General features: G+C 40.6%; 1 protein-coding gene across 1 annotated transcript; it reads right to left on the bottom strand.

Moving 5' to 3' along the window:
- Window positions 1-64: 64 nt before the first annotated feature.
- Window positions 65-15,326, bottom strand: MONOS_9979 (uncharacterized protein; the record flags this gene model as incomplete). The annotated part of the gene is made up of 3 exons (XM_067880526.1): window positions 65-2,099; window positions 2,196-15,095; window positions 15,175-15,326. 3 exons carry the CDS (start codon window positions 15,324-15,326, stop codon window positions 65-67), a joined length of 15,087 nt encoding a protein of 5,028 aa, XP_067728181.1.
- Window positions 15,327-15,381: the final 55 nt, after the last annotated feature.

Here is a 15,381-nt window from a genome sequence, read left to right as displayed (position 1 = left end):
AATGGATTGAAGTGATATTTGAAGTTAAGTATGGGAAAAAGATCTATTTAATTCACACAAAAGTCTAAACAATTCTTAGAAGTAATTTTCTGAGCGTTGAATCTTGGATCAATGGATGCGTCGTTCGAAAATGAATTAATATTTCGTCCATATTATCAAATTCGCTTCCCAATTCAAGAAGCTTCAGCTGCCTTTTTCTCTTTCTTTCTATAGATAAAAGAAGTCTGCCAAATTGTGACATTTCTTTTTTGAATTCTCGATCCAATTCATTATCAGCTCCCACAAGATTGTGCTCATTTAGGAAATCTGATCTGTCAAGTGAGTATTTGTGAACAACTTCATTGCTTTGAGATATTTGTTCAGAACTTGCTTGCCTTTCTTTTGTAGAATCCGAAATTAACTCATCAAACGTTCTTTTGTCTCTGCAGATGCACATCACAGGCTCTTTCTTTTTCTCCCTCAGATATGGTGGTAAAGAATTAACAGCAAACAGAAGTCCTTCTTTGAGTGCTGGCTGATTTACCAGTGCATATTCGATCCTGTCATCGTCAATGCGACACAAAACTGACAGGAATGACACAGCCGAACAGCTAAGTCGCCTATCTTCCAAGCATTGAAGCAATTTCCCTTCAAACCTTAAAATATAATCTGAAAATTTACAGAACGTGCGAATCATGTCTTCTTTAATCAAAAGACAACTGTTTATGTCTTTTGAAGAATGAATGCTTGGCTGTTCATCAGAAGTGGGTGAGTCCCATGAAATCTCTTCTTCCTTTTCTTCTCTCACTCTTCGTGCTAGTTTGACTTGCCGGATGATCTTTTGCCTGATGCTGTGGTGTGCAACTGAAGAAAGCAGTTGTCTTTCTGCACATCCTCCATCGCTCATTGATTCAGTGTCTGTGAAGTTCAGTAAATCATCATCAAGCGCAGATTTTATCCCATTCGTATTTCGACAGGCAGAAGGAGATTGAGGCATCGGAGTCGTGGGAGTCTGAATTTGATCTTTTGCATCCAGTTCAATTTTGGCCAGACTCAAATTCAATTCGAGTTCATCCAACTCGTTTCCGCTCTGTCCAACATCGTCATCTTCTTCTTCCGCTGGAATGTTCTTTCTTGATTTGTGCCGATTATCTTCAGAGTCATCCTCGTAATCAGTTATATCTGCCAGAATTATTTCTCCATTACGCAAAGCTTCCTCGGCTTCAGATGATAAATACTTTGTATCCGATGTTGCTATTCTTTTCCTTTTATGTCTTCTGTGTGTCACTTTTACAAATGTGCAGGTGTGCTGTACAATCAACGAAAGCAAATTTATAACTTCCAATCGAATAACACACTTCCCCACGAAGTATGCAACTGCTGGCGCAGGCTTTGCAAGGTCTGTCTCCGCCACACCTGTAGTTTGCAGACAATCAATGAATAATGTCTCAAAAATGCCTGTCTTGAGGAATCCAATGATTAAAGCTCGAGAACTCTGCAGTGCCAAATCATAATTGGATGCAGGAGAGGCTGATGAAGAGTTCAACATTTCTGTTAGTGCAGGAGTTTCCACTTTTGAAGCATAAAGAAGCAAAACTTCAAACAAAGCCCTTCTGGAAAGCATACCAATTATTGCATTTTTTCCACGCTCTTCAACATTAGGCACGACACTATTTCCACCTCCAATGAACTTCAAAACGGGTTGCTTGTGAACTTTTGCAGCTTTGACAGATTCAAGATGGTGCCTTAAGCTCGATAGGAACAGATTTCCAAACTGTTTTCCCAAAAAGTAAGGGAGTTGCTGCGAATGGTCAATGTCATTATAATTGTTTTGTGTGGCTGGTGTTAGAGGTGTTGACAATGTTGCCTGAGATCCAGGAATTGGGGGTGAAATGGTGCTGAGAATGTTAATTGGATTTTGCTGGTTTGGCAGACGAATTATACAAGCAATAAGTGAAATGAATGCTGATTGTGCGAGAAAGAAATATGGATGTGTTCCTTCTTCTGTTCGCATAACTTGTATTTCCTTGAAGCTTTTCACTGATTTTGGAGAGTGTTGTGTAGAAGGCAATTTAGGTGATTGCTTTTCCGATGCTGGATTTTTGACAAGTGAAATCGTACTGTTTAGTACAATTGGATTGAAAATAAGATATTGCGATATTTGCTGAAGCAGGCAAAAGAATGAAACAAGGTATTCATTTTGTTCCTTTGAATACCAAGAATGAAATGAGCAATGATGACAAAGCATGCAATGCAAATACGAGCCGATGTCTATCGAAGATTCTAATAACTGCATATTTGATGCTTCGGCCACTTCTTGGTTCTCATCTTCTTCCATCGCTCTCAGCATGTCATCCTCTCTTTCTTTGTCATCGCCCTCTCTCATTTCATCACCTTGAATATTGTTCCTTTTCTGTTCCTCATTCATTTCTTCAGCAATCGCTCTATCTCTTCCTCTGAAAGTTGTTTGACAAGAATTGGATGGATTTCTGATCAAAAGCACAGTCAGAGATCGAATTAACGAGAGAAGAAGAAACAGGGCAGATGTTTGAGTGAACAGCTGAGGAGGATTTGGAACATCAGAATCACCTGCTGTGTCAGGTGACATATTAGGCGATTGCTTGGAGTTTATTTGACTTTTATTCGCACTTTTCATTTCTTTACTCTGTTTTGGAGTTGCCTCAGGAGTCAACGACGAAAACGAAAGCGATGAGGATGATGAAGCAAATGGCTGCGGCTGATCGTCCGTCTGCACATTGTCGGACTGCTCTTCTGCATTTGTGTAATGGCCTTCATTTTGCTTCTGCTTTAATGAAATAAATAGCAAAACAATCAATGAAAGCATTATCTGCGCAGTGTTGGAAGCAAAGACAAATGGACGCATTTTGAATTGAGACGATGAAGACGACAAAGAGACAGAAAGCTGATCATCAGAATAATTGGAAGCGAACTCTCCATCAGCTTCGTCTACACCAAGATCGATAACAATTTCTGTTCTTTTTTCTTTCAGGATCAATATTTCTGCATTTTGAACAAGAAACTCAATTGATGTTACAAAAGTGAAAATGCAGCTTATCAATTCTTTGTCATCATTAATTGACTCTATAATGGTTTTATTTTGCGAACGATTCATTCCAGTTTCTGGTAAATATTCACTTAGACTCGAAGTGTTTGTTCGTCTTGTATCCAAAGGCTTTGAAACATCAAATGGAATGCCTTCAAAAGAAGGTGACCATCGATCAGATGAATGATTTATGCTAGAAGCAGCATCAGTTCCCTGAAGTAGACTCTTTATATGTGTAAAGAGATAGTTTTCTTGCGATTCAAGGCAGTCCATTCGAATTGATTTCTGCTTGAAGATAGATGATGTTGTTGAGAAAGAAGCCAGTTCGCTTACAGCTGACCTAAAAGGCGCAAAAGAAGGGGGAACTGGAGTGTAAAACGAAGAGCCATTCGTGTTCAACAGCGAAGATTGAATAAACTCAGAAATATGCTTCAAACGATTAGTGTCTTCAATCAGGTGAATGTTGTGCTTGTTCTTTTCTTTCGCCTTGTTGATTGACAGACGATATGAAACAGCAAAAAATGTTGAAGGGGTTTGCTTTTGCTGATTGATGCACTGCCACAAGCGAGAAAAGTGAGGGAAGCAGAATGTGGACGGGAAGAATTCAGGCTTTCTTTTCCGTTTTAATGTTGGGGTCAAAGAATCAGGTGATGAAGGAGATGGACTTGAGATTGAAGTATTCAGCGGAGGAGTGTTAGTGAAAGAGTTTAGCTTCTGAGTGGCAGTGAAAAAGGCGAGCATCGCAGACGATGCAGCTGTTGACACGATCCCTGATGGATGCATCAGCATTGCACCGAAGCTGTCGGGCAACCGAAGAAGCACAGATGCAAACACCATGTCATGAATTGCACGAAGCGATCCAAAAGACGATGTTTCTTCGAATCGAAAAGAAGGAGTCATCTGAGAGGATTTCACGAGATATTGCGATGGGATAGATTGCTTGCGCTCAATGACTACATCAAGTTCTCGTTTTAATTCGTCCACATTTTCTCCGATGCTGGCAATCGTGGTTGAATCTTCCAGCTTCTTCTTTAGCTTCTCTTCTCTAATTTTTATGTCAAACAAAAATTGCTCTTTTTGAGATGTTTCCTCATCAAGTTTCTTCTCCGCTCCGTACAAATGCAGAGCAGCCAATGCAGGTGCAGTTGAGAACCCACCAGGGCTGTCAGGAGAAGGTCGATGAGTAGACAGAGCGGAACAGATTGCTCTTTCAAACCCATTGATGGAATATGCAATTCGAGCTGGAGAAGAAGACGAATTGTGCATCTCCGCAGCACAAAGCAAAAGAGAAGAAAGATTGGCAAAAAATGAAGAAGAAGGAAGGACAGGAGAATGGAGAGCAAAAGAAAATGAAGGAATGAACGGATTTGATTTTCTTTTATTTTCGTCTGCAACAGCCATCTGATAATAAGAACGCCTCATGTCAAAAAAGAACCCTCTGACAGATTTCATCTGGCGTAGATAGCGCTGCATCAGCGGATAGTCTGCATTGCTTTGTCCATCAGCTCCAAAGAGAGCCTGCAAAATGGGTGATAGGATTTTCACAAGTGTCAAGTTTATGTGATGAATGCGACAGCGATTAAGCAGTTGTGGCATGCTGTGTGCAGCTGGCAGGTGCTGTTGAAGAAGCAAGGCATCAGGATTATCACAAGGCAGAGTGTCGTTCAGAATGCGATTCGCAATAAGCAATGTGTCTGGATCTGATTTTCTGAATGTTCGATTGTTATTCATTGTATGTTTCAGTAATTGTTGCTCATTCTCCTGCGTTGATAACGCAAGCGTATTGTCTGAAGATGGCAAATATTTTGCTAGACGAGTTGCCATCATTCGAGGATAGTAAATGTGCGAGCTGGCTATCTCCATTGCAGATGAAGCAAGCGGGGTCTTTGGAACAATACATTCTGTAAGCTCGAGATTTCCATCTTCTTCATTTATAGCTTCTGATTCTTTCATCGAAGAAAGCGTTGATTTATTAATTTGTTTCGAAGCTGTGTAACTTGTATCTAAGAATGAATTTGACTCTTTCGATCCAACAGTTTGACGAAGTGGTGAAGATGAAGAGGAATCCAAATTGTCGCGTCTTTTTGTATTCAGAGCACTTGGAGAGTGAACTCGTGATGAACTCGTTGCCAGCGGAGAAGAAGATCGCTTGGTGCTTTCAGAAAACGAACGCAAATCAGATGTTTGCATTTCTGTTTGAAGCATCGCTTGTGCCTTTTTGGATGCAGTTGAATCGACATCAAAGTCAGTTCCATCATCAAAACCTGAAACCCATTTTGTAATTAGTACAGTGACATCACCTTGATCAGAATTATTTCCACTATCTTGTGAATTAGAAGCATTTGTGTTGCTCAATTTTGATTTTTGATTGGAAGAAGAGGAGGAGCTTGCAGCTGCTCCAGGAAGCATGACCTTTCGAGGACGCTCCCAAGGCTGCCTTTCATTTCCTGTTCCCATCAGCGCAAAATACACTGCAATATGCGGAATCAACGCTGAGCACGAAGAATACGGTTCAGAGCCAGATGAGTGTTGACTGCTTGGATCATTCGCTTTCGCATCAGAATTAGGGTCAGTTGATAAAGATGTGCCACTTGGAGAATTCTGGTGCACTCTGCAGCATTCGCAGAGAGAAAGCAAAAAGCGACGAACAGATACAACAAATGCATTTGCTGCTTCCATTGCAGATAAAACTAGTTTGTCTTCTGTTGGTGGAGTCAAGAAAAGCTTCTTTGAAGTAATTGTGGGGCTTTGCCGATTTGTTCGAGACGCAATTTGACTTGAACTTGATGCAGATGAAGCTTTTTGACAGGAACAGGATGGAGATGCGGATAAATCAGGTGATTGGGAAAGCGATGCATGACGGTTACTTGGCGAAGAAGAAGATGACGGCGATGAAGATTTGAATGGTGAATTATGCAAACCACCAGTAGGAGAGCTCGAACGGCGAGAAGGAGAAAGAGATGAGTTTGCGGAGCTTCCTCTTTTCTCTTCTTTTTGGCGATTGCCTGTTTTGTGCCGCACTCCTGTGAGAGACGTCTTTCTCATTCGATCTTCAATCGTCTCTCTTTTCAGCGCGAGATCTTCAGACGCCTTTTTCCGGTTGTTCTCTTCTTCCAGTTTCTGTTTTTCTGTCTCTAATCTGTACATCTTTTCTCGCACCATCTTGTTTCGCTCTTCCTTCACAATTCCTTCTCCATACAGCAAAGTCACTTCCTTGTCTGTTGCATCCAGCTGCACTCCAGCTTTCACTCTGTGTCTCAATTTTTTCTCCCTCAAGATTGTTTTAAGATCATCAATGTCGCCTATTCCACGCAGGGTTCTCACTAAAATCTGTCTAAATAAGCCACTTCTGATAAGAAGGAGTAAGAAAAGCGGGACAAATGAAGTTGACGAGGTACCCTTCTTAAAGAAGCTTGAAAGAAATTGGAACTTTTGAGGAAGCTCGCTCACACACTTCATATTTTTCAATTTGTCTATTTGCGCTTCTGGTGTTGAGATGATAAGCTTGTTCTTCTGGCGCACTGCTTGCTTACTGTTCTCATTTGAACCTTTTTCTTGATCAAAAATATCTTCCTTTTCAACATCAAACAGCTTCCCTCCAGCCAAAGCGAACGAAACTGCATCCAAAAATGAAGCAAAAGAATTTATGGGAACAATTCGAGTGTGCAGAATCGATGCAATGGCAGGCGATAAAATGGCTGATAAATACATTTCTGGTCGAGGAGAGGAGAGAAAAGCAGAAAGCGTAGCTTTCGCATAAAGTTGGGATTTCACGTGTATTGGAAGGCAAGACAGAGGAACAACTTTAGGTTGGAATGACATTCTTTTTGGAGATGATCCAAGAGGAGATTTTGGAGTTGAAGTAGACTCATCAAACAGATTGTCAAATGAAGATAAAGGTAAATATGGCTGAAAAGTTGATGTGACAGATGCGTCAAAAGAAGTCTTGGGAGTTTCAGGTATTGTCAATTCAGATGGACGAGAGCTTGAAAGGGAAGAAGGTTTATTTGATGCATTGCGTCTTTGATTGTCTCTTTTCGAAGCAAATGAAGACAAAAGCAAACGATAATTATCTGTTTCGGGGAAGAAGCAGTTCATGAGCTGATTCGGGAATGGCCTGTTAACTCCAGTTGGATTCAAACACTGAACAACAACTGGAAGAAGACGAGATAGAAAAGCCAAAATGTCAGGTGTGCTGAAGCATTGCTGGCTTCTTGATGATGAAGATTGAACAGAATGATCGAATTGAGAAGAATTTCCCTGATTTTTTGCTGATGTTGATTGGATAGCTGCACTTCTGTTTAATGCTTGTCGTTTCTTTATTGATGGGAAATCGTCAAATGTTGAAGAATTCAAATCCGTTGAGCTCAATTCGGATTGAGATTGCTCTGAGAATTCAACATTATCATTTTCTCCATCGGCATACGATTTGGTGCTTTTCAAATCTTCTTTTTCTTGGCTGTCAATTTCTTCCAATATTTTTTTGAACTCCAATTCTTCGTTGAACATCGTTGGTGCGTTCTCAGTTTGCTCTGTGCAATTTTTGCTTAATCCACTGATTCTTCCTGAATTTTGTGTTGAAGATGCAAAAGTGACAGAACGTGACGATTGTTTTTTATTACCCTGATTCGCAGAAGGTGTTCCAGAAACCCAATTGAAACGCTTCTTCTTTTGATTCTCAAGGAATGCCTGCTTTCTTCTGTCTAATTCAGTCAAGATCCGCTTCATCTTGTCTTGGTCCTTCCCCTTTAGCAATCTTCTATTCATTGTCATGTTTCTCGCTCTTGTTCTTTTCCTTTTCTTTGCCTTTTCATTCACTCGACCAGCCCACGATGGAACAGGAACAGTTTCTGCTTCTGCAAAGCAATACGACCAATGAGAAGCAAATAGAGCAGGATACGATGTGAAAAACATGCCAAGCGATGGATTGCACTTTATCAGATCAAGCAAAGGATTTGTCGATGCTGAATTCAATGGGATCCTTGAAGTGGTAGTTCTTTGCGTTAGCAGAGTTTTCGTAGAAGCGCTTTGAAGTTGCTTTTGAGAAGATTGCAGCTTTGGCGAATATGGAGAAAGTGTGGCAAATGAAGCAGGTGTTGTTGGAATAGCAAGTGATGTTGTTTGTGCAACAATAGAAGATGATGAGGAGAATGGGAAAGAAGCCATTCCTGAAGAAAGTGAGCCAGAAAGAAGCTTATCAATATCAAATGGAGAAAATGGACTGAATCGAGATGTGAATGGTTCAAGCGAGAAATTCAATTTTTGCTTGTTGGGTATATCACCTGCTTTTGAACTTGCTCCGAAAGAAGGCAATGGCAATGATATCAAAGGAGGAAGAGAAGGAGAAGGAGAATAGATAGGGAAAGGAAGATTCCGGCTGGTTGCTTGTGGCTCGAAACTATGAGAAAATGAAGGAGATTTTGGAGTGGTCAGCATTGGAGTTAGCACAGCAGACACTGGAGGAGCCATCGAGCGCATATTGTGTGCTATTACAGAAACAGGGAAGATGTTCTGGTTCTGATGAAGAACGACAATTGGAACCAAGCCAGGCGATGTTCCATCTGATGTCTTTCTGACTGGTATCATTTTTGTCGATCTGGGCACTTTTCGAAGAGGATCAAAGAAGAATGAGTGAGGAGGGATGGCAGACGGAGAATGCATTGGACTTTCTTGATTCAGCCCTTTCTGATTTGTTCCAGAAGAAATAGGTCTTCTTTGCTGGTGAGATATTGAAAGGTAATTAATGTTCTCATTCTCTCTTGTTCTGAGTGCGTTTTCTCTTTCCAATCTTCTTGCAATGAAATCAGCACGTCGATGTTGCATCCATGATTCCGAATATGAATTCAAGTGCTTTTCTCCAAAGATCATCATTAACATTAGCTGTCCAATTCCCCAAGCGGCCACTTGTGCTGGGGAAGAAGACAATGTTAGAGGAGATTGAGGAGATAGTAGCTCTGGTGGGATGAACGGTGAAAAGAAAGGAAGAGGAACAGAAGAAAGAGGAGAATTTGCATATGGATTTGATTGATCTGTCACTTCTGTGCGATCAATGATCGAATGAGGAGAAAAAGAAACATGAGGAAATAGTGAATGCGTTCTCATGTATTCTGTCGTGTCTTCCAAAGAAAGCAATACCACTTCGCTTGTTTCGAGATTAATACCCACTCTTTCTGGGAACACAACGCTATCACAAAGCAATTCACACAACACATTTTCACTTCGCATTTTTTCTGAATTTGCATTTTCCTTTTGGCTTTGATAAGAATGCCTGTTAGATCTGAAATCAAATTCGTCTCTTTGCTTTTCAGATAATCTTTGTTTCAAAAGTGTTTTGAATGGAACAGCAGAGAAGTTATTGAGCACAGTGATTAATTGGTATGTCAGCCATACAAAAGCAGGAAGCCACTCAGCAGATGCTAAATGCCCGTGAAAATGAATCAAATCTCGCATCGTTTTGATCGACGATATTTGAATACGAGAACAAGAAGCAACTGAAGCTTTTCCTGTTGTTGCGGTTAATGCTTTGTTTTGACTGTTCCTCTGCTGTTTTTCGTCTGTACCCTGTGAAATCCATCCTTTTGAAGCATGCGTCCACAGGAGGTTGTTCAGCAGAAGTGTGCGTGTCTCCTTCAAACGGTACGAAGTTACTGCAACCCCACGAAGCACCCGCCAAGCTACGAGACGAGAGCACATATGAAGAAGAGAGAAAGATAATGGAGATGTCAGTGCAAATGAAGAAGGTTCTTGCGATGATATTGCTTCTGCTTCATTGTAGTTCGCAATGAAACTGTTTGTGGTATCCTGTGAATAGCTTGGCTTCAGCCCTTCTTTTGAAGTCTGGGGAGATATACCGTTTGGTAACGGCTTCATGATGCTTCCTGCTTTTTCTGAGAGAGTGGATAATATTTTGACAGTCTGATCCATCAAATGTTCCATTTCTTTAACCAACTGTATAGTTGGATTCATCAATGTCAGCAGAGACTTCAAAGAAGACGTCGAGAAATTGTTACTCCCAGAAGAAAGAGAAGAAAACAAATGCAAAACAGAACGACCAATTGACAAAGGTGCAAAGCCTGGAGAGTTTACATTTGTCAAGTTCTTTGGAAGGTTTGTGCTTGATGTGCTGAGTGGGAATGATGAGCATGATTTCAGCAGCTGAGACAAATATATAAGTGAATGGTCAGAATTCGGCTCAAACGAGCGATCAAACGAGAAGAATGGGTTGTGTGTGACGAGACGAATCAAAGTATCGAAAGACATTGAAACCGATGAAGGAGCAGAATTTGGAGGCAAAGTTGACAGATCAGAGACAAGATGCGGATAAACTGTTGGTGTCTGCACTAATGCCGCTATCAACTGTAATGCCCGAAGAAAGGCTATGTCACTTGAAGACGCAGCTCCAAATGCCTCAAATGGAGAATAGCCTGTTAAAAGTCTGCCAGAAGCTGATTTGCTCGATAAGAAAGCAATCCATTCATCGAGTCTTTGCAAGAAGTTGTGATAGACCAATGAATGGGATGCTTGTATCTTGCCTGCCTGCTCTTGATGCCGTTCAGTCACAGCACGCTGAGAAGAGCGAGAAGTGAGACGGCCAAACTGATCGCTTTCGTATTCGTTGGCCCTGTCTCTTGCAAAATGTGATGGCGCTTCTTCACCCAGTCGTTTTTGGCAGAATCTTCTGGTGAACATCGGAGAAGAGAAAAGCTGCGGTAAGACAAGTGAAATCAAGGTGTTATTCACATATTGTGTCATTTTGGACCACTGCATTCTTTGAAGAGGAGAAGCGAACCACGGTGAAATCATCAACGATGAAGCAACAGCAGACGATGCTGAAGTTGAGAAGAACGATGATGTTGTAGAATTAGACGAAAAATTCTTTGAAGAAGAGGATGATGATTGTTCAGATCGCGAAAATGATGAAGAAGAAGCCGAAGACAAACCAAAGCATGGAGCATAGAAAGAAGAAGGTGTGCGAAATGCAGAAACCGGTCTGTCACCAACAAGTCGAAGAGATAAAAAGCAATAAAAAGTCTGCCAATCGTCAGCAATTCGAGAAAGAGAATACGAAGGGTGGACAATTGAAAGTGTTTGTGGAGAATGAAATGAAGAAGAAGATGATGATGTGAAAGATGAGCTGCTTGAAGCAGAGAAATGAAAAGAGTTCTGATATTTGTTCTTTTTGATCGCTTCTCTATTGCGAGTTGGTTTGTCATACCAAATATCATCCGAGTCTTCCGATTCTTGCATCAGTGCCTTTTGCGAAGGTTCAATCTCTTTAGCTCCAAAAAGCGGAGAAGATAAGGGATTTCCCAATAGCATCAGCACGCGCTCTGTTAAAGACTGAATGGAAGTGTTATCAGGTCCAAATGAAAGGGACTGGATGTTGTCTCTTTCGACTCTTGATTGTGAAATTGGACTGTCTTGATCACAAAGAAAAGAAAGAAGTCGAGTGGAAAACGTGAAAGGAGCTGCATGAGATAGAGAAGTGAGCAAAGAATTGAGCAAAGTTGAATGTGGAGCGCGGCGGACAATGAAAAAGGAAAAAGAAGAAGAAGAAGAAGAAGAAGTAGAAGAAGGAGTTTGTCCGTTTCTTGGATTAGCGAAAAGAATAACATCACAAGGATATGACTCAGATTGAGAAGCAGTAAAGTTGAATGGCCCGACGTCTTCATTGCGATACTTTGGCTTGCGCTCTCCAACTGTTTCTGGAAGAGGCTCCCATTGCATTGATAGACGCGAGGAAAGAACAGGATGCTGCGAGATGAAAGTTGGAGTGAAGCTTTCAATTGGCTGGTGTGAAGTAGAAGAAGCAGAAGATGATGATGTCTGCGAAAGAGAAAAGAACGTGTTGTTTTCGAGAGTGAATGAGCCGCAGAGTGCAAACGGGGGAAGAAGCCTGTTTTCTGGTGTTTTTGACGATACAGACGAGCAAAGTGGAGAAGGAAGGCCGAATGGAGCAAGCGCAGAAGAGAAAAACGGCTTTGTGAGTGTGTTTGGCGATGATTGATTTGTGAAAAGTGAAAGTGTTGCATCGATTTGTGGATGAAGTGTGAAACAAAGTGGATCAAACAGATAAAGCGAAGGAAGAATCAGCGAAGGTGTGAAAGCTGGCTGAAATGAAGAGAATTGACTTGAATGTGGTGAAATGAATGGTGACATTTTTCGAATAGAAGAAAACTGATCGTTGAACAGAGGTGATTGAACAACCAAAGAAAGATATTGTGTTGAAGGAAGCTGCGATACAGACATGATGTTGTGATAGCATCCAACACCAAACACAAACGAAGCGGTTGGGCAAATTTCTCCTTTTGTTGCTGTAAGCCAAGAAGAAGAAGAAGAAGAGAAGTTATCAGTACTGTTTGAAATGACTGGCTTTGCGAAAAGGCTTTTGTCGGAATAAACGAACAATGAAGAAGATGATCTCACAACCTGCTCAGAAGAAAGCCCTCGTTTTTGTGAGGAAGAATTGAAAGGGCGGAAATATGCAAGTGGATTCATTACAACAGTAATGAATGAAAGCTTTGGTGAAACAAAAAATAATGGTGGATGTGCAAATTGAGATGAAGTGCCTTCATTATAACTGAACAAGTTACTCTTTCCTTCATCGTCAGATGAAAGCTCTGCATCGCTCTTGTTCTTTGCTGCTCCACATATTGTCAAGTCTGGCTTCAAAACGCAGCAAATGTTTCCATTTTGTGCTTCTGCAATAAACACACAGAGAGATCCAATGAGAGTAAACACAACATATTGTGATGCGCTTTGATCTTTGGAATATGAATGATTAGGAGTTGTTGACGACGAAGGCACATTCACAATTTCAAAGTCGAAAATTTCGTTGTTTTCTGCGCGAGGATAAAGGGGGTGATGTGGTTGGATGTTGATTTCTTGCACAGTAAAAAGAGTTTTGCTTGAGAACAGAACAATTCTCATTGAAGAGTACGTTTGAGGAGGCTGAGAACGAAGCTTGGAAACTGGAAATGTCGATGTTGTTATAAGTGATGGACTTATTGAAGCAGCCATTTGAGAATTTGCAGCTGGCTCCAATGCTGAATAACGTGGACTTTTTGAAATTTCGAAGGGGTTGTTTAGCTTGTGAAGTGTTCTTGGGTCATAAAAGGGAGGGATCAGAAGAGATTCTCTCATCTGATCAACATCAAAGGTTAAATCTGCATTTGAAGAAGAAGAGGAGGAGGAGGAGGAGGGAGTTGACGTGGCTTGTGATGAAAGAAAAGGAAGAGCAGCGAATGGAGGTGATGAAAATGTACGATACACAGATACATCCAAAGGATGAATTTTATTCTTCTTATCATCGCTGTCATTGTTGTCTTCAGTTTGTGCATCACCTATTTGCTTTGGGACGAATGGAAGCACATAAAAAGTGAGCGGAGAGCAGTTCAGCGCAAATAAGTTGACTTTTTCTGGTGGCAGAGTGTCATGCTTATCGAATAAAACTGAAGATTTGCTTGATTCAGAAGAAGATATTGATGAGATGAAAGACATTGCCACTTTTCTTAACAATCCATCTCTTTGATTGTGATGCTGAAGACCTTCAGATAACCACAGCTGTCTTGTAGATTCAGGCGTGAAAAGTGGATGCGGTGAGTTTAAAGTACTTGTAGCAGAATCTTGCCAAGCATTGTTTTTATTGCTTTTTTGTTGTGCTTGAGAGTTGAGTGACATAAAGTCTGAGAAGTACGGATGATACGCAGAATATGTATGAAGCATTCCATTCGTATACAGAACAACGACTGACCCATTGTCTGTGGATGTAAATGAATGGATTGGAGATAAAATAAGTGGAGGCGGAGGAGTAAGTGTACCAAGAAGAGTGCCACTTATTGTATCAATCAAAAGGATGTAGAAGAGAAAACTTTCTTCGTCCTTTGAAGAGTTGCTTGCGGAAAATGTGCTGGTTGTTTTGGTGGAGACTTCAAAAGGAGAAGAAGATGCAACTGCAAGAATTGAAGTTCCTTTAATAAGCAGCGACATTTCATTGACTGTTCTGTATGAAGGAAAGTGAATGGAAGAAGATGATGAAGACGAAGACGAAGAAGAAGAAGTTGCTAATGTCCTAGAAGATATGGATTGTGAGCGAGCAGTTTGTCTGACAAGACTGAAGCATTTAACAAGTGATGGAACTGAAAAATGGATGGTTGGCATCTGAGGAAATACGGGCCTTATGATTGGATGGTGTGGTATTTTTTGTGCATTCACCAAGCACAGTGAATTGTATATCGAAGGATATGGACCGTCTGTTACAGATTGAATTAAATTCAAAGCCTTTCTTTGTTCACTCAATGGTTGCTGTGATGTAGATTCTTCTGTCTTTGTGTCTTGAATAAGCGAAGACGATAGAGAATGCGAATAACGAATGATCGAAGAACCGCATGCAGATGAATGTGTCGTTGAATGCATTGATATTTCCTTTTCAGATTCATCTGAGCGGGCAGACATTCTTGTTGCGTTCAAAGTTGATGATAGACTTTTTGATGTGGCAGATAGCGTTTGCTTGCTTGAAGACGAAGGAGACGGTGATCTTTTCTTTTTCAGAAATGAAGTCCTTTTCAATCTCTCACTCAATTTTTCCAAAGAAGACAATGCAGCTTCTTGTTGGGTGCTCAAATTCTTTGGCGGCGGTTTTGGAAAATCGTATGTATACGGATTATCATCTGGAGGCAAAACAGTAGTTCTTTTTGCGGGTTTCTTTTTTTTGAGAGGAGAAGTGGAGCGATGAGGAGATTTACTTTTTGATCTTGATTTACTTCTACTACTTGATTTTAATTTCTTTTTCTTCTTTCCTTTTGCAGATTTTTTGAGAGTTTGAACGGTTGTTGACAATGATTGAGAATTTGATGGATCTTCAGAGATGACCGAATATCCAAATGCATCGTCGGTGCTGTCAGTGAATTCAAAGTCGGAATCCTCATCATCTAGTCCAATGCCTCGATGAGCAAACAAAACATGAGAAAGATGTGGTGGTAAAGTTTTTCTTTTCTTTTCTGAAATTAAAAAATAGTCTTTTGTAGCTTCATGAGTTGAATCCTCGTAAACGCTAAAAATGAAATCGACGCATAATCAAAATGAGATATATGTTAAAAAAAATTTTTTTGGATAGATGGATTTATTCACACTCTGCTTTGCGGGCACGTAAGTACTTTTGAAATAGGCAATGTCGAAACCATCTTTGTATCTTAACAACCGCATTTAAAACAGTTGAAAATTGCTGTTCTATATCATGATGTTCGCAGTCAAGAATGTGTGGCCAATCAGTAAATTTATTCATGAAAAAACTTGTTAAAAAGAGAAAATTGTTCAATTTTTGTAAATAAAGAGAGACA

Source organism: Monocercomonoides exilis, assembly GCF_001643675.1.
Source record: "Monocercomonoides exilis strain PA203 chromosome Unknown scaffold20-1493094, whole genome shotgun sequence".
NCBI lineage: Eukaryota > Preaxostyla > Oxymonadida > Polymastigidae > Monocercomonoides > Monocercomonoides exilis.
This window is presented reverse-complemented; position numbering and strand designations above follow the sequence as displayed.